Genomic DNA, 20,287 nt, shown 5'->3' with positions numbered 1-20,287 from the left:
TAAGGGTGAGTTCTCACTAGAGCTATTTACAAGCATTCATAATGGCTTATTAAATAAAAAGTCTAAATATTGTGCAAAGGTAAAATGGCCAAGAGGGTTATTATATGCCAGCGCCTCCTCCTCAACTCCCAAAATTCTAATCTACAAATCATCATCAACTGACTATTAGTAAAATCAACTAGACAACATATAATTAACCATTACGCCATCTATCCCAATTGCAGTTAACCACATACAACAAGAGGGTGTCCAGTCTCGTAACACAAAGAAGGCAGCAGGACCTTCGACATCAGCAACAACCACCAGAGCCAAGAAAATGACACAACTAGAATATGTCAGAGATGAAGGGCCACCAGCTATGAGTCAATAGGATCAAAACTAATGAAAAGAAATAGAGCTCCAACAGTTAGATCACACAACACAAGAAAGAAAGTCAGCATCTGCATACGCTAAGAGAGTGGAACAAAGAGAGCAAAGAGCTAAGGAAGAACAAACAAGACACGATGAGGGTAAAAATCAAAGAGCAAATGGGCCAAACATCAAAAAGACCAGCGGAAGAAGAAGCAGAAAGGGAGGAGGATAAACGGATTAAGACTTAGGATCAAGATGAAGAAAGTGCCTCCTCCAAGGAATTAAGAACAAAAAGAAGACTTGATCGACCACCACCACCACTACGAAAGCAGAATTTTTTGACAAACCCCAAGAAGACAATGTGATAGAGATGATGGATCAAATCTATCAGCAAGAGGAGCAGGAAAGGCAAGGGCAACAACAAGAAATTCAATGAGAAGAACCAAAGATATCAAGCCCGGACGTTGTATTATTTACTTGGTAGAGTCAGGTACCGGGCTTGTCGGTCCAATAGGAAAAGGGTAAGAGTGATCGCCGATGAGAGGCACACTCTAACTAGAACATTCAAGGGATTAGTTGGCTAAGCATGGGCGCCCAAGTGTGAATGGGGCGAGCTCATATAAAAGTCAAGTAAACCTAAAATTCACTCATTCTCTCATTTGTGCAATAGAAGAGTGCTCTTGCTCCATCTCCATCTTCTTCTTCTTCATCTCCTTGTGTGTGTGTGTGTGTGTGTGTGTGTGTGTGTGTGTGTGTGTGTGTGCGTGAGAGAGAGAGACTGTGTGTGATCGAGCATTGCGACGACGGCACGGTGGCGGCGAAGCGGTTCAGTGCGGCGAAGCGGCGGCTCCTTCTTCTTCGCGGCGAGGAATCCTCCACGAAGCAAGCGTAGAGCGGTGAGTGACACACCATCGCCTTCTTTGAGCTTACTAGTTTAGGCTTGTTGTGTGCTTGGAGCCATTTGTGGCTCGCACACGGTGTATCGGAAAGTTCCTTGCATTGACACGTGCGACATACGCGAACGTTTTTGGTGCCGTTGCCGGGGATTGCCATACACTAAGCTTGAATGGCACTTTGTGCTTCTTTTGTGGTGCAATTTCAATTGTAGGAAAGGTAAGAAAGGAGTGTGTGTGTGTGTGTGTGTGTGTGTGTGTGTGTGTGTGTGTGTGTGTGTGTGTTGAGAAGAAAAATTTGGTGTTATATTGTGTGTGTTTTTTGTTAATGGAGTTTTTAAAGGTACTGTGTTTATTCTCTCTGTATTAAGGTTGTTAGTTTTCTTTGTTAATGGAGTTTTCAAAGGTACTGTGTTTATTCTCTGTGTACTAAGGTTGTTAGTTTTCTGTGTACAGTAAGTAGGAAGTAGATCTGTGAGAGTTAATAGAGTGTGTTAGTGTGTAACAGTAGGTGTATTAGTTAGAAGAAGGTAGATAGAGTGTGTGTGTGCTCTCGCGTAGGCCGCGGCAACCTTATCCTTTAAATAATAATAATAAATTTTAAAAAAATTAAAATTTAAAGGTAGGACCGGGATCAGGAATATCTCCCAGACCCAAGCCCAAGCTCACGCTCAAACCTAGGCCTCATTCGCCTTTTAAAATTACGAATTTTAGATTCACACGTAGATAAAAATCGATTTTTTTGAGGACCAACGGAATTTCAGATGCCCGAGAATTGTGTTGTAAAGCACACAGTGACCCTCTAAGTGATATGCTCGTTTCGAGCTATCACAATCAAAAAAATCAAACATTAAAAAAATATTAAAAACGTAAAAAATACGAGTGAAAACGTACGCTTAAAAAAGTAAGCGGTTAACCTTCGAGGTTAATCGCCGACACTTGAAGGGTGCCAAAGGCACATGCATCTGCACTCTGGTCGTGTGCTAGAGACGGAGCAACTAGAGAGAATTTCGACTTACACGAGCTCTCAATATCCACCTACTTTAGGTTCCAGGCCCTCGGTGGGGACCCAAGGTAGTACAAACCAAGACCCGAACATAGCGGCTAGTGACTCTTCCTCTGACTATGACGTCATGGAGGGGTTCCCAATGCCTAATCCCGATAGCTCAAGCCAAGACATGCATGCCATGGGTCCTCGGTCCGAGCCGAGTGTGCTTAGCCGCCTGAAGGAAACCTTTAGTAGAGCCACTCGCTCCGAACATGGAGCTAATGATGTAAATGAGGGGGGTGGGGAAGTAAATTCTCTATTCCTGACCAACGTAGACCCTATACCATTAGAGAATGTGCACGTGAATACTTCATTCACTGCACCTCCTGACTCTTCAGAGTTATTTCCCTCCGAGGTCATATTACCCGATGGTAGAAGCCTTGCCGAAGTGCAAGAGGTTGAGCGATATATCCTAGCAAGGAAATTGAGAGCTTACGCAAGGCAGAGCAACGAAGAGAGTTAAAATCGAAAGGGCCTATGTCAATATCCTTGCTAAGAGAGCAATCAAGTGCTCCTGATTTAGCAACCGCTAAGGGCCAACCCCGAGAAAGCAACATTGCATCTAGCTCAAAGGACACCCCTAGCACCTCAATCCTAGATGGAGTGTTCTTAAATGAGAACTGGGAGTACGAATTACAAACAAAGACTCTAACCGACCTATACACAGGTCACACCTATCATGTGGGTTGGTTAGATGTCCTACAATCCACAATGGGTGCTACTAGTGTAGAGGATCAACAACAAAGAGTTTGTGAGGTCATCCATAGGGTCATTGAGTTAGAGAGACAGAACAAGGGGATCAACATGCCTTCAATGGGTCTCATGAGATTCTTGGATATAAGGAAGGTTAAACAACCGGCCTTATCGCAAATGGAGACTCCCTCGGTAAGTCCGATGGATCCCCGATATGTTGTTTCTCCAGGGGTCTCAGTGCAATCTGAGCCCACAAGTGATAGCTTCACCTTTCCAAGTCTAGCTCATCTTTCCCTTGATGACACCACGGCTACCATGCCTACCCCAATGATGGACATGCGGAGAAACACGCCGTGGACCTCATTTCTTGGTAAAGCACCGCTACATGGTAGCTCAATGCCTGCAACAGTACCTACAAGTGTGTACCAATCGTATGCACCTATGGGTCATCACACACTCATGTAGTCCCTACCCCTCCCATTGTTTCAACTACCTATGCTCCACAACAACAATACACAAGTTCTTATTTCCATGGGACTATACCGGCTAGCATTAGCATGTCACATCCGATGTCTGCTATGCCTAGGGCCACCCATATGAACTATGGACCACCACATGGTACAACATCGTACCCAACGTGGAACCCAAGGGCTTCCTATGCGCCAAGCCCAATGCCAATACCTACTCCACATGTAGTCTATGGAGCGCCTTCACCCACGGTGCCTGCTCATTTAGGTGACTTGGCAACATTTGCTCAAGCTATCGGTCGATCTATTGTTGAGTATGCATTACGCGCCTGATAGAGAGCCTAGAAGTAAGGCAGTACAAATAGCCAAGCTCACACAAAAATTTAGTGCAGACGGGGATGTGAGAAAGCATATCGAAGTGTTTGAACAAATATGTGATTCTCTAGGAGAACACAATGACCTACATAAGAGCAATGCTTTAAGCCCAACCTTAAGTGGAAAGGTTGGGGATTGGTATAGAACCCTAAGGGTGGAAGAAAAAACGATTTACCCTACTCTTAGGAGACTGTTCTTAAAAGAATACATACGAGAGGGAGTGCTTTGGGGTGTAGCCTCTCAGCTCCAAAAAGCCCAACGAGAGGAAGGAGAGTCGGTGAGAGACTTTATTAGTCACTTGAAGCATTTGAATTCTCATTGTAATCCAAATGAACACTTCAACAATAACCAATTGCTCAATAGATTCATTCGAGGATTACGACATGAGGATATCTACAATGGCCTAGTCATTAGAGGTATCACCACTTGGGAAGCAGTCTCACCACCAATGCGATCCAATTGGAGGATAATCTAATGATTCAAGGAGAAAGAGTGTCTGTTGAGTCTAAATCTATTAGCTCACAAGCATCGGGGCATCAGCCAATGACCCTAAAGCCTATTGCTAAGGAGCCAAAGATATCTGAGATGACTTTAGCAGATCTCACCAAGGCTATTCAAGAGAGTCTTAGAGACAATCGTGCTCTGCAGAACAATCATATGTATCCAAGAAGGGAGCAACAATGGTGCTCGGTATGCTATGGACCGCATAGTACCAGTGAATGCCCTACTTTTAGAGTAAAATTCAATGGGAAATGCAATGCTTGTGGGAGGTATGGTCATCAAGCTAACGAGTGCGTAGTATTTAAGCGCGCGATGGCCAATAGACCAACCTTAGCATGGACAGACACACCTCGAGTGCCTGCATTGATGCCGGCCCCACCTCTTGAACAAACAGCACAACACATGGTCCCTGGGGGCCAAAATGTTGTTCAAACAACACCCTTACCGCCTCCAGTGCTAGGACCGCAACCACCACATCCGAGAATCACTTCTATGAATCAAGTGGGTTGTGAGTCATCTATTTCTTGTTTGGAAGGCTGTGAGGAAGATATAGATCCTAATATCGCCTATGGGATGGATGTACTTGAAGAAAGTCCACAATACTACATGGAGGACTATTGGGGACAAGTCAAACCTGTATATCAAGTAGCTGCTCTTGCGGCAAGAGGTCAAAATATCAATTACTGCTAAGAGACCACCTCTTCAATGCTATGAGTGTGGAGGTCCACATCGTGTAGCCGAGTGTCCTATTAGGCTACAAAAGAACGCCACACTAATGCAAACCAATCAAGCGAGCACGTCTACAATGCCAATACTCATGTGTTATCGATGTGGCATAGATCATTTGATTGCCCAATGTCCAAATAATCCAAATGCACCGAAGATCACGCCATTAAACTTGATTGAAGTTACCGAGGAGCCATCACCAAGTACACCCGTGGTATCAGTAAACATACTCACACGATCGATGCTCCAAAAACAAAATTATATTCTTGAGGAAAGAGGCACGGCATCAATTGCCCAATCTCAGAAAAAGAAGAAAACACGAAGAAAGAGATCGCAAAAAGCAGCGAAGTCAGACCCCAGTTCAAAGACCAACAAGGGACTGGTGACGACCCCGTATATATGAACGACGCTAAAGAAGATTCTGATTCGGGTGAAACCATGGAGACCAAAATGACCACTAACATAGAAACCAACAAGGAAGATCTTCATGAGCCACAATGGCCAGGATCCAAAAAGGAACTTACCCAAACCCTACAAAGGAGATTGAGCGAGTCAAGCAATTAAGGAGTTTGGGTAGAAGATACCCAAAGGGATCTAGAACCAGCACCTAGGAAGATCCAGATTACAGACACCGTGTTCGCTACGCAACAACAACCTCACCAAGTCCATAGATCCTTAGACATACCTAGTGTCATCCAAGAAGAAAGTGACTTAAAGTCATGGGAAAGTGGGCGTACTCACTTCTTGATGGAAAGAATGTAAATCATTCATAATTATGTTTCAGCGTGCGAAGCACTATGCTTATGAGTAATAAGGAGGGGAGGTGTGGTGGGGGTGGGCTACGGGGAGGTGCAGTGTGGGTGGGCTATGGGGTACGGGATACCAAACGCGTTTCGCTCCATTGAGGAGCTCATCAGTGGTAGGAGAAAGGAGAGAGGAGAGAAAGAAAGGAGGGGGGGAAACATGGGGGAGAGGGTGTTCTTTATATAAGGAGGGGGGGGGGGGGGGGGGGGGGAGGGGGGGAAGAAGGAAGTGTACTTTTTGAAGGGGTTAAGTTAGGGAGATAGTTCCTCTAATTGAAGGAAAAGAGTGGTGTATAGTGTGATGTAGAGTCCCCGTAAAATCAAGGGAAGTCTTCATTGATTGTTATTGAGGAGTGGTTAAAGTAAAGGCGGGGCCTGAAAATATGGGAACGTCTCCATTGATTGTTATCCGAGGAGCAGTTTAAGTGAAAGCGGGGCCTGATAATATATGGAAAAAATGGTGGGTGGGGGGGGGGGGGGGGCGTTGAACGCAATATAAGGGGGTGTATCCCTCAAGGGGGGGTTTAAGTCCTGAAGGGGACTAAATTAGGCAATAAGGGGGGAATAGAGGGTAAGGGAGGTTTATCAAGCTAAGAACGTGAAGGGTGGTGTAGCTAATAACTCTCCATGAAATGATTGTTAGGAAAAGACGATGTTGGGTCTCAAAAGAGTATCTAATCCAAGACTGGGAGTGTAATGCACATGACCGGGTGTACGGTGTACATCGGGGGGAATGTGGGGCGGGGGGGGGGGGAGGCCTTGAGGAGCAAGGGAGAGTATTTAATTTCATAAAAAGGTGTTACAATAGTACCATTCAACGGGACAAAAAGTTGGAATGTAAGCTCCAAGAATGGGGATTTTTTAGGATAGGAGGGTTCTTTATCGTCGGTGAGGTTTATATGGGCGGGAAACGAAGGAGGGGTTTTAAGGATCAACCTGGAAAATAAGCGGTAGTGGTTAGGGAGGGAATAAAGAGTATTAAAAAAAACTTGGCTTGAATCTTGTTTTTGGATTTGGTTAGAAGAGTATCTTTTTATTAAAAAAACTAGGTTTGAATCTTGTTTTTGGATTTAGTTAGAAGAGTGCCTAAGTTATGGCCGTTGATCCAACATAGGATAGGTTTGCCAAGATGAGAAAGGGTGGGAGAGTGATTGCAGGCTGTATGGATAGGTTTGCCTATTGTAAGGGTAGGATGAAGTCTTCGAGTTTCTGGTGCAAAAGGGAGTTTGAGGATGTTAGGGAGGGGATTTTTTGAAGAAGGGGTTTTGGTTAAGAGCGAGGTACGTTCCTTATAAGTGATCGATCCAAATATCTTAAGAAGGAAGCTTCTTGGGTAGCCTCTGCGAATGAGTCTTAGGAACAAGAGGTTTCTCAAGCTAGCGAAGGACCGCAACCACCACATCCGAGAATCACTTCTGTGAATCAAGTGGGTTGTGAGTCATCTATTTCTTGTTTGGAAGGCTGTGAGGAAGATATAGATCCTAATATCGCCTATGGGATGAATGTACTTGAAGAAAGTCCACAATACTACATGGAGGACTATTGGGGACAAGTCAAACCTGTATATCAAGTAGCTGCTCTTGCGGCAAGAGGTCAAAATATCAATTACACTGCTAAGAGACCACCTCTTCAATGCTATGAGTGTGGAGGTCCACATCGTGTAGCCGAGTGTCCTATTAGGCTACAAAAGAACGCCGCACTAATGCAAACCAATCAAGCGAGCACGTCTACAATGCCGATATTCATGTGTAATCGATGTGGCATAGATCATTTGATTGCCCAATGTCCAAATAATCCAAATGCACCGAAGATCACGCCATTAAACTTGATTGAAGTTACCGAGGAGCCATCACCAAGTACACCCGTGGTATCAGTAAACATACTCACACGATCGATGCTCCAAAAACAAAATTATATTCTTGAGGAAAGAGGCACGGCATCAATTGCCCAATCTCAGAAAAAGAAGAAAACACGAAGAAAGAGATCGCAAAAAGCAGCGAAGTCAGACCCCAGTTCAAAGACCAACATAGGGACTGGTGACGACCCCGTATATATGAACGACGCTGAAGAAGATTCTGATTTGGGTGAAACCATGGAGACCAAAATGACCACTAACATAGAAACCAACAAGGAAGATCTTCATGAGCCACAATGGCCAGGATCCAAAAAGGAACTTACCCAAACCCTACAAAGGAGATTGAGCGAGTCAAGCAATTAAGGAGTTTGGGTAGAAGATACCCAAAGGGATCTAGAACCAGCACCTAGGAAGATCCAGATTATAGACACCGTGTTCCCTACACAACAACAACCTCACCAAGTCCATAGATCCTTAGACATACCTAGTGTCATCCAAGAAGAAAGTGACTTAAAGTCATGGGAAAGTGGGCGTACTTACTTCTTGATGGAAAGAATGTTTACAGAGGGACTACTTGATCCTATCGAAGAAATGGAGATCCCATCTTCCCCCTGTCAAGGGACTCAAGGCCAAAAGGTGTCGTTAAACATTGCGAAATTGATGGATTTCATGTCTTCAGAAGTTAGAACCACCATCATGTCCAAACTATATAAAGACCTTGAGCTAGTCTCAGCTCTTCGAGCCTTCCTCAATGGAGAACTGAAGTTTGGGCTACCACACTTTGCACAGGTGGATGGAGCTGGGGAGATGCCATTAGAGGAGGAACACTTAGATCCACAACCCAACCTAGATGAGAACCTTGTTATAGAAATACATGTTAACAAGTTGGGACAATACTTTGAGGGTGATGAATCTAATGCGACTATACCAATCACTACTAAGGGATTAACTGTGAAGGGAATCCTTGATGGTGGCGCTGGGGTTAGCATTGTGACTAAAAATTGTTGGGAAAATATGGGAAGACCTCACCTTGCGACCACAACTATAGTAGTGAAGATGGCCAATAGGTCTATTGTTAAACCTATTGGGATGCTAGAAGATCTCAAGATCAAGGTCTTTGGACATAAAATAAGAGTTACCTTCATTGTTATGGATTTCTCCAAGCACACTATGGCATCGAAGATGATCTTAGGACGTCCTTTCATGAGGGAAGCAAAAATGGTACATGACTGGTCTAAAAACCATGTCTACTTGCAGTTCCAAGATTTTGTCATTCGAGTGGATCTTGTGACGGGTCGAGCACATCCTCTAGGAAATAGGTTTATAATTGATCATAGATCTGACACCACAGTTCACTCGGCCCCATTGCAGTATTGTTACACGTGTAAAGAGGACACTGATGTTGGGGAAGATTCTCCTTATATGGATGTACTACCTGGGATGATTGAGTCAGAAAATGTGGATTGGGTCCACCTACTAGCAACAACCATAGACACTTGGGGAAATAGGGGGACGACCTGGGTAACACCTGAGGGGGATGAAATGCTCGTACCCTTAAATATGCTACACGCAATGCATATAGCTTCCGACAAGACTCATCCTAATATAACGAAGAAAACATTCAAGTGGGTCCCTAAATTTTCTTTAGCGACCATAGCTAGTGCTAAAAAACAGAAGCCTTGTAAGAAACGTCCCACTCACTCCAAGAAAAGTAAGAAAACGTGGCGGTGGATTCCTAAACGATTATTGGAAGCCCAAGGCTACTATCAAGGAAATGATCAAATATGGGTGCCAAAACATAGATTGTGTTCTTACCTATCACCTGACCCATGTGAACTCAATCCCGTAGCTCCAAAACAAATCGACAATCGAGCTCAGGAAGGGGGGGGTCCCATGAAGCTTCTAGCTCCTCATATAATGCATCCATAGAGGTAAAAGCTTCTCCACATCCTCCACCTACAATAGTGGACCTCCATAAAGCTACAAAGGAATCCACACTTCCCAGTGTTCAAGAATCACCTGATGAACCAGTTCAATTCCGATCCTGGGAGAGTACCTTACCACCCTTGCAACTTGACGAGGCACCTAAGGTAAGAGAAAACTACTGGCAAAAATCCTCACCTATTATCAACAGGAACGATTGGTTTCAAAGGGTGACGAGCTCATTTCAAACGGTATGATCTACCAAGTTTACAATGGTAAAAATAAACTCTCCTGAAGAGCTTGAAACTTTTTGCAAGGATCACAAAGGTTTTAAGTGTGGGGAGCAAGGACATGGTTATCGTTCTTGCCCCAAAAGAAATGCTCGCAATGAGACTCCTAGAGCTTCCACTATCAAAGCTCCAAAAGAGGATGCTCATTGCAAAGGATCACCTCTCTCGTATGCTTGGGGAAAGGTAAGGGAGCATGATGCCATTATCTTGTTTGACCCTAGTTCTACTCACAACTTCATATCAATGGAGTTGGCCACCAAGTTGGGCATTCAAGCCTTTGAGATGGGAGATGATGTAACTGTCGATGCCGCTTTCAAGGGACAGCAAGCCTCCGTTACTCCCTTGATTGGGAAGTTGAGACTTCATGTCCAAAGCTATGTCGACAAAGAAGACTTGTTTATCTCTCCTCTCCAACATGAGGATGCTATCCTAGCGGTACCATGGTTCAACCGCATGCCTGCCAACATGAAGTTCCCTGAAAGGAGAATATACTTCACCTATAGGGGAAAGAATATGTATATAGATACTAATGAGTCTGGTCATACTATACCACTTGTAAATCCTCTTGCCCTTGATAAATCAATGAAGAGCTCAGTTTTTGCGTACATGATTTTTGACAAAGAGTCCCTAAAAGGTCCTAATGTTTCATCAAAGATGAATGGTAGGAGTTAGACTTGTCTAGCTTTCTAAAAGGATTCCAAGATGTGTTCGTTGATGATATCCCTATGGACTTACCTCCAAAACGTGGGGATGATGACCATCGAATTAGCTCCTTTTAGGAAGCTCACCGCCTAACAAACCTCCTTATTATCAAGTTTCCCAAGCTCAACAAGAGGAGATCATGAAGTAAGTACAAGAATTGGTAGACAAAAGGATGGTGAGGCTTAGCTCCTCTCCCTTTTGTTCTGCAGTCCTTTTAGTGTAAAAGAAAGATGGTATGTACCGCATGTGTGTGGACTATCGTGCACTAAACCATATCACTATCAAAAACAAATTTCTCGTACCTCGGGTAGAAGATCTGTTTGATAAGCTACAAGGCTCTACCTACTTCAGTAGGATTGACCTTAAAAGTGGCTACCATCAAATAAGGATAGTGAATGAAGATATCCTAAAGACTGCGTTTCGTACAATGTTTGGCCTTTATGAATATCTAGTCATGCCGTTTGGCTTGACTAATGCACCAGCTACATTCAATCGATTAATGGAGAAAATTTTTAGACCCTACCGCAAATTCACTGGAGTGTTCTTTGATAATATCATCATCTACTCCACTTCCTTGGAAGAACACAAGCAGCATCTCCAAGTGATTTTTCAAGCATTAAGGGAGAATAAGCTTTTTCTCAATCAAAAGAAAAGTGAATTTTTTCTTCAAAAGATTCAATACTTAGGTCATATTATCTCTCAAGATGGTATCCATATGGATCCATCAAAGTTGAAGGTAATAAAAGCATGGCCTAATCCAAGGAATCTACATGAGCTAAGAAGCTTTATTGATATGTGTGCATACTATAGACGCTTCATAGAAAAATAGCAGGACCATTACATGACTTAACAAAGAAAACGTTAAGTATTCATAAACTGCTAAGAAACAAAGTGCTTTTGACAATCTCAAAGAGAAGCTTACCTCCCAACCAGTCCTTATGCTTCCGGATCTCTCAAACCCATTTGAGGTCCAATGTGATGCTTGTGGTGATTGCCTTGGAGCAGTCTTGCTTCCAGAAGGGCATGCCATAGCAAATGAGAGTCGAAGGCTCAACACGTATGAACGAGTCTTAGGCATTTATGAGAAAGAGTTGTTGATTGTTCTACATGCGCGAGACACATGGAAGCACTATCTATTGGGGACTCCATTCATTTTACAAACATACCATCAAAGTCTCAAGTACTTCACGATGTAAACAAAGCTTTCCGACAAACAAATGAGGTTGGCAAATTTTCTTTCGCAATTTGATTTCCACATTGCTCACATTGCTGGTTAGCACAATCAAGTGACTGATGCACTTTCACGACAGGAAGGGGGGAGTGTTTGCTGACATCCATCATTCACTTGCTTCCCTCTCAACCTTCCTCCCTGACCTCTCAATCTCCCAATCTTAGGGAATGTACATATAAAGCCTTATACTCACAAAAAACAAAAATAATAAAGAGCAAGAGCAATTCGCAAATGAGTATGCACAATAAAAGTCAAAATTGATCCAGACCTACACATTCACATCCGGTACACTGAAACAAAGACCTATGTCATTAAACACCTTTGATCCTCATCACTCGCATGATGGAGGGTAGGTAAGATTAGTACGATAGGAATGTTTTTGTTTTAGAGTTGAGTGATTAGCAAAGTTCCTTTTTTCCACTGATGTGCCTCCTAGAGGTATTCTTTGTGTTTCTTAGTGTGTACAAGAACGTGTTGTTGTGGGTAGGATTTAAACCTTCATGGAATCTTTCTCTCGTTCACACTTCAGATCAAGCGCGACCATCAACACAGGTGTTTCTTGTCCATTAACATTGCCCCTTATCTTTTTGCATCCATGTTTGTCTGCTTTAATTGTGATTGGTAGCATAATATTCATCGTATTTTCTTAGTATCAAACATTTAATTCAATGTCATTTTTTGTCATAATCACTTGTCTAGGTTTAAACATCAAGCAAGTCCGACTAAGCTAGTTTGACCAAGTTAGGTGTTAGAGATCTTCTCTTAATACCATGGGGAATGCCTTCCTAATATTCAATGGTTACTTAGGTTCTTAATCCGATTTAGGCAGCATTGTGTGAAATGTACTAGGGATTTCTAGTGGGCTTGACCCTATTGACCTTTAGCTTAAGTATTATAAAGGGAGTTTACTAGTGTGATGAGCCTAAGGAGGTGTAACAGTGTTATATGACCCCCCAAAGTTATAAAATTAAAATGTTGAAAACGAACAAACAAAAACTCAAAGTGCCACAACGTAAAATCTTAAGCTGGAAGAGAAATCTTAGCTTGATTGGGTACTTCACTCACATGTATCGCCTATGGTACTAGAGCCCTAGAGGTTCCCAGTGTGGGCGCTTTTCCTTGAAAAGCAAAAAACCCAAGGCATACAAAATAAGCACACACATCAAAATTGAATCACTGTGAAAAGACTTTGGGGGGTCAAAGAAAAGGTAATCAGTTAAGCGATGATTTCATGAGAAATTCCTTTTATTGTAACTTAACTACAAGGTCTTCTAGGTATAGCCTCTAGTCAGCCCTCGAACATGAAATACTTGGCTCTCGGGATTAAACAACTTAATTGACTAGAGAAAATTAAGAAGCTTACCCATGGTATTAATAGTCGATCTCTAGTGCCTTTCAACCGTTAAATTAGCGACCCCAAACTTGTTTAATTTTTTACCTTTACATCTGTTTATGCATTTGATTATATTGCAATTTAATATTTATTGCTGACAAATGGTTTAAAATTCTGTTACCAATCACATTGTTTGTCTACAACTGCATATGCTTTTTAATTCTATATGAGAATGCAATTAATGTGCCAATGTTGTTTTATTTTATAGTGACTGAAGAAGGCTAAGGACATTCATCTCAAATGCTCTTCCACCTCGACGAACGAGCTTCAACTCAATAGCTTCCGAGGACGGAATCTACATCAGGAAGGGGGGCATGTTAACCCTGACGGCTCATGGACACCCTATCACCTACAACAGACGTTGTATTATTTACTTGGTAGAGTCAGGTATCGGGCTTGTCGGTCCAATAGGAAAAGGGTAAGAGTGATTGCCGATGAGAGGCGCACTCTAACTGGAACATTCAAGGATTAGTTGGCTAAGCATGGGCACCCAAGTGTCAATGGGGCGAGCTCATATAAAAGTCAACTAAACCTAAAATTCACTCATTCTCTCATTTGTGCAATAGAAGACTGCTCTTGCTCCATCTCCATCTTCTTCGTCTTCATCTCCTTGTGTGTGTGTGTGTGTGTGTGTGTATGCGTGAGAGAGAGAGAGAGAGAGCGTGCGATCGAGCATTGCGACAACGGCACGGCGGCGGCGAAGCGGTTGAGCGCGGCGAAGCGGCGGCTCCTTCTTCTTCGCGGCGATGAATCCTCCACGAAGCAAGCGTAGAGCGGTGAGTGACACACCATCGCCTTCTTTGAGCTTACTAGTTTAGGCTTGTTGTGTGCTTGGAGCCATTTGTGGCTCGCACACGGTGTATCGGCAAGTTCCTTGCATTGACACGTGCGACATACGCGCACAGATGCTCAGCCAGAGGGCTTGCAAAAAACACAAGAAAACTCGATGACGATTGCACAAGAACAAGAAACTAAGAATGAACATGTACACGAAGAAGTAGATCAGCCTGAAGGCTTGTTAAAAATACAAGAAAACCTCGCGATGACTGGTTTACCTATCTCATTGGAAGCTCAAAAGCAACAGGTTCTCCATACTGTCACCAAAATACAGAAAATGTGGAAAAAAGCACCAAAATTCAAGGCTGAAATCCTTGCCTAGGCACTCTCCTAAGGAAGGTCTACATGAAGGTAAATATGAACACATGATAGGGATATCCACTCAACCAACAATCACCCTTATCAAGAAAGATGATAGCAAGGAATCCGACCAAGAAATCGCCAAAGAAACAACACAAGATGCTGCTCAAGGACCACTCTCAAGAATCAATGTCCAGTATGGCCAAGGCAACATTAATCTCTAAGATGGTTGAATACCTGAACAAAGAAATCATATAGATCACTCTTAAATATGAGAAAGAAGAAGAGAACTATGCCAATCTCAATCTAGCGGTGGTCACAGCAAACAGCAAGTGATGGAGAAAACGGGGACTCAAAACAAAGAGTTAACCAACACAATTTTGGTAGAAGATCTACAAAAAAGAGATACACAAATAGAACATGTCAAAGGAGAGTTGGCAAAGTACAAAGAACTTGATGAGAAGGAAATGATGGCCAGGCAAGTACATGAGAGCATAGCCCAAAGCAGTAAGCTTGCCCTAGACCAGAAAGAAAAGCAATATCGAACAAGCACATCAGAGTGCCATAGAGTTAGCAGCACTAGCTCAGAAGCAAAGGATAACAATAGATGTGCTCAAAGGCTAGATAACTGATCAAAACAAATAGCTAGAGGCATTTACAGAAGACCCTTTGCTCATCCCGACAAGTAGCTCTGAGCAGACTGACATCTATAAGAAGCATATCACAGATTTGCAACGGACACTAGAGATCTCTCAAACAACAAGGATTACATTGGAAGAGGATCTACACACTAAAAGCAAGGCCATGATAGAAGAAGAAAAAGAAAAGGATGGCTACGAGCATCATTTATTGAAATCAAATTTAGTAAAATGCATTGCTCCATAGCAACTATAAGAGGAGGTTCTTGAGTCAGAACTTCCCTACCCACTACTCAAGTGGCTAACAATAGAAAATAAGAAAGACCTACTATCAGATGTTGAGGGGAGTTACAAGGATGTTTATCTTTCAGAATGGACCACGGAGCAGATCAAAGAGACCAAGTCAGCACGGAGAGTTCAATCCATGGGGAAGAACAAGTAGGCAATAACAGTAAACTCTTTTGTTTCAACCCACCTTCAGATCGACCCAACATAATGCCCAATATTCAGGAGGAGAAGGTGGGATGACTCAAGCAACTACTTATTTCTCACTCTAAATGGCTAAACTACCCGGTCTTCCCCTAACCAAGAGAGGCACCTTCACTCGCTTATATGAGGAAGGCTATCAAGAAAATGATCAGTTTAGTTCGAGGAAATCCAGATATAGAATGCAAAATGATGTTGAAGATTTGCTACATGCTCTCCGCATGTATAAATACATCCAGAAATACAGAGACAACCAAAGTAAAGCGGACTTCATTCTTGGAGGGATACAAAAAACTTATATTCAAGTTGAATGATACCCCCAAGATGAAGGTAATTTATGGCTTATCTCCAAAATAATGTTCCTCCCAAGCCATTACATGCAAACCTTCGAAGAGGCTTTCTATACGGACTATTTTAAAATGGATTCCATAATATTTATGCCAATCTACAAGGATATCCACCTCAAATTTGTGGCCTACACCCTCCATGAGCGGGAAAACCCTTTTACAAGAATCTACAAGCCACAGGAGGAAGATCAGGTACAACCAAATGATGCTCGCATTCAAGCAATCGTCAACGAGCAAAAACAAAGAAAGCTCCTGCTCGACGAGTGAAGTCTTGTCAAGGACGACAAGAAACTGAGAGGAGGGAGTGTCGAAGCAAAGAACTCAATTACGCCAATTCGGATGGACCTACAAAAATTCTTCCATTTAATCATTTATTTTTCACCCAAGCCAACATTATGAATCCTAAACCAAAAGAGTCTGATTATTTCCAAACAGTTTTGTACTTAACGAAGCGACTAGATACCATCACATTTTTGAAGTAATTATCCCTTTCTAGCAAAATACCCAATCTTTACCCTTGGATACCTAAGCCAAATTTTGAAATTATTAAAAATCCATTAACTTTGGAGCACCTGTATTGAAGAAGACGCTCAATACACTTGCATGCTCACTACTCTTTGTACGAGTAAGCATTGCTAATGAAAACTCGTGTTGCTTCCTCATACTCTTGGCATCATATACATGTTCAATGTGTTATGTTGTTTGTGTGTGCGCCACGCAATGCAATGAGAGGTTTTAGCTCTAGGTCACCTAGTGGGTTTATTTGCTCATTTTGAATTGTTAAGGGTGTTTTAAGTGAAACTAAGGCATGGACAACGGTAAGCAAGCCTTAAGAGGAACCAAACAACCCCTCATTTGTTTTTGTGAATCAAAAGTTTTCTTTAGCATGGAAGTAGTGCAAGGACACAAGTCCTAACATGTTGAGGTGGCTACTAAACGAGGTGCACATAGAGAGGGGTTCTAAATACAAGAAGCAAGGCCTAGCTATACAAGAAGTTGGATAGGTGGAGCTTCAATGTGCATGTCCACTTCTCTCTATGCAAAGGGATTTCCCTATGATTCATAGCCACTCATTGTCTAAGGGGTTTCAAGTTGTTTGAGGATTTCAATAGTTATAATCAATGCACCTAACTTACAAACTCTTGCATTGATTGGACATTTGCAAAGTGACAGGAAATAATTGATGTCTTACAGGAGTCTGCCTTGTAACCAAATTGATAATGTCAACAATTGCTATCAAATTATTCTTCTGCATGCTAGTGTCTGCAAACAGATTGTTGGGTACTTACATCTATGCTGCTGGAGGCTTTCCTCGATGAGATAATTGACTAAGATGGTAATTAGTGTAGAGCTTCAAAGCTTTTGGACAATATCATGTCATATTGTTACAGAACATTTGTGTTGGTACTTGCACACTCCTCACACAGCAATAATGCTTGTGCAATGATCCAAGAAAAGGCAAACGCCAATCTAAAGTCCTTTTAGAGCATGATGATTGCATCGCTTATTGATTCCATCGACCATAGTGAGAGAAGTTTGTTCTAGTCCACATTTACCAATGAAGGTACCCACAATAATTGGCAGATGTAGAATTGATGCACAAAATCAACACAAGCAAAATAACGTTTGTGGGAAAGAAATTTTGATTTTGAAAGTTACAATAACCTTGAATTCATCCATGATGTGAAGTCTTGATATGATTTATTCAAAACAATTGAACACTTGCATCATGGAAAAAGTTGCTCTTAATTGTGTTTAACTAAAACTCAATTTTGCTCCTTCCATGCCCAAATTTGAGTTTGTTTGCAAATGTCATCTATTTGTGGTTTGGTACAAACTAAGACAAACAATCCTTCAAAGAGGGGGCTAAATGATGACTAATTACTTACTAGCAAACAATGTACCGCATTGATTCTTGTATCACCAATAGTTCCCAGACGAGACTCACCATATACATATGAACAAAATGATTGAAATTTTCAAGACTCATCATGGCGGCTTTCAAATTATCCATTTGAAGCACAAGAACTAATGGCATTCCATGGCTTTCAAGACAGTTTCTCTGCAGAATAAATAATATGGATTGCATGAGCTTCCAAAAAAGGGAAGAGGAAAAGCCTTGAAAGGTCAAATTTCCACCTATAGAGGTCATTATATAGAGGAAAGTAAGAACGCCTGGTTAGAAGAGCTTCTATAAACGAGCATGGCAACCATCAAAGAGGCTTGATGCTGAACAAAAAATAGTGTACAGCCTTGAGGTGGTGACGAGTCAACGAAGGGACTCTTGCGCAAAAAAGTCATTCTTCGTCCTCTTCCTGTAAAACAAGACATGAGTCATTTACCTGCAACAAGTGATCATATGAATAAGAAGGCCGCCATGCACTCACATCATCGTCATCTCCTTCATCGTCAAGGTTCTCTGAATTTGAACTGCCTTGCTTGCTTTCCATTTCCCTCTTGCTCGCTGCACCAGCAGACTATAAATAATAGATGCAATCCATTTCGATGGCATTAAGCAGTGTCAATAGAAGCATTTGCATGTGTGTGTACAAGAACAAGAGTGCATACCATTTTTTGGTTATAAGCAGTGAGTGTCTTTTCATATTCAGCTCTCCGTTGGGCACCCTTCTCTTCGTATGGCGCCTTTTCCTGAAAGGGAAAAGATCATCTAAAGGAGAAGTGTATGCAAGTATGCATACAAAGAGACCAAGTGGATCGGTGAGAACCTGTGCAGACATAACTTTCCACTTTTCGCCACATGCCCTTGCGACCTAAAGAAGCATCACCATCATAAAGACAATGAGGAAAACAACACGAGCACATAAATACCAATGCAAGATGTGAACCAGACCTAGCCTCAAAATAAAATACACATACTTCTGAAACACCCTTGACGTCAGGATGCTGCTCCTTGAAAATCTTCCTGAACTCTTCTCTGCATAAATTAATGAATATGAGCTTCTTGACGGACTTTGCTTATAAAACCAGATGTTCTTGCAAGGTAAGAGAGCTGGGTGTAACTCACAAGTAGATGAAGAAGGGTGTTGGTGGCCTTTTTGGCTTGTTCGGATCCTTCTTTGCCTTGCGTTCTTTTCGAGCTTGCCGTTTCTTGGCCTTATCATTCTTTACCGACAACTTAGAGTCTCTGAGAAGGGCAGATACCAAAAATGCAACAACCAACAGATGAGTCACGATAAACTTCAACCGACAAAATTCTCAATTTGACGCTAGTGGGTGAGGATGACAAGCACAACATACTTAGACTTGGCCTTTGTGTCCTTCATTTCCAGAGTTCTGAGAAGTCTGCAAGAAAATTTCAGAGCAAAGCTTAAGATGGAGATAAGAAACACACAAGCACAAGCTTGCATTTGCATACACACATTGCCTTGAGCTCTGAGAAATGATGACAAGACTACACAGGAATGCAGAAAAGAGCTAGTTTAGCGGCAACTCCAGAAAAGCAGAAAACTGGTCCACAAACAAAGAGCTTATTCTGCGTGGACGCAAGCTTCCCTCCTTATGTATGCCCTTCCTGGACTCGAGGAATGCATGTCTCAAGACTCTCACCCGTCTAACGAACTTGTACAGGAGGTGGCTATGCCAATGCGGTTCCCCGAATGCAGCAGAAACAAAGAGCGGGAAGGCAAAACAGAGCAAACTTGAGAAAGTCAAGACAGAGAATGTGTGTGTGTGTGTGTGTGTGTGTGTGTGTGTGTGTGTGTGTGTGTGTGTGTGCGCGCGTGCGCGTGCGCGTCTCTCTCTCTCTCTCTCTCTCTCTCTCTCTCTCTCTCTCTCAGTATGGCGAGAAGAGCTTACCTTTGCCGAGTCGCGAAGAGCTGGTGCGAGCTATCTGTTTCTGCGAGAGGAGAGGAGAGCTCTGTTTGAGAGGGAGTCTGGATGACCTGCTGAAGAGGGTAACCCTATTCACAGTTAATGAAGTCTGTTCACGCAGCAGATAATGACCTCCCACCGGTTACCGCCTGCAGCCGGTCTCCCTCTCGTTTTCAATTTTCATCCTCGTGGAACGTTGGCTGCTTGGAAGTTGGGCGCCCTGGACTGGCTTCTATTCAAATTTCAAATTTTTCCTCCTTGTTTGCCCTGCGGGACCATTGGAACGCTGCCCTTAAAGCTTCAATGGCATCAAGGGTGGGGAAGTCCTGCCTTCTCGTTGCGAATCGCGATGCAATGTCGAGCGTTGATGTATTAAGCCAAAAATTCAACTCCTCACCCTTGCTCTAGGTCGACACCAGCTTTAAGATGAAGGATGCATGTTCACAAGCGGTGTAGATTTCACACAAGATTGATATGTATCACGAAAAACACAGATCACTTAGGCCAACAAGCAATGTGAAAAGCTCTATAAATTAGCCTTGCTAGACAAAGTAGGCCTTTCTGTTGATCTATTTGAAACCTGTTGGATTCACATAG

General features: G+C 42.6%; 1 protein-coding gene across 2 annotated transcripts; it reads right to left on the bottom strand.

Annotated features, from left to right (window-relative positions):
* Positions 1 to 17,744: 17,744 nt before the first annotated feature.
* On the bottom strand, positions 17,745 to 19,950 carry LOC147441879 (DNA-binding protein MNB1B-like). 2 transcript variants are annotated; one of them, XM_086529535.1, is made up of 8 exons: positions 19,676 to 19,950; positions 19,118 to 19,162; positions 18,885 to 19,004; positions 18,737 to 18,794; positions 18,586 to 18,630; positions 18,428 to 18,508; positions 18,247 to 18,323; positions 17,745 to 18,174 (listed from the first exon to the last, which is right to left on the bottom strand). In XM_086529535.1, the coding sequence occupies exons 2-8, from the start codon at positions 19,141 to 19,143 to the stop codon at positions 18,129 to 18,131; spliced, it is 453 nt and encodes a 150-aa protein (XP_086385661.1). In that variant the 5' UTR covers positions 19,144 to 19,162; positions 19,676 to 19,950; the 3' UTR covers positions 17,745 to 18,128. The 2 variants fall into 2 exon arrangements, with proteins under 2 accessions (XP_086385661.1, XP_086385662.1); XM_086529536.1 differs by having other exon boundaries at positions 18,247 to 18,336; positions 19,676 to 19,942.
* Between the last annotated feature and the right edge of the window lie 337 nt (positions 19,951 to 20,287).

Source organism: Adiantum capillus-veneris, chromosome 14, assembly GCF_014529385.1.
Source record: "Adiantum capillus-veneris isolate H3 chromosome 14, ASM1452938v2, whole genome shotgun sequence".
NCBI classification, from domain to species: Eukaryota; Viridiplantae; Streptophyta; class Polypodiopsida; order Polypodiales; family Pteridaceae; genus Adiantum; species Adiantum capillus-veneris.
Note: the sequence above shows the minus strand (reverse complement) of the source record. Positions and strands in the feature narration are given on the sequence as shown.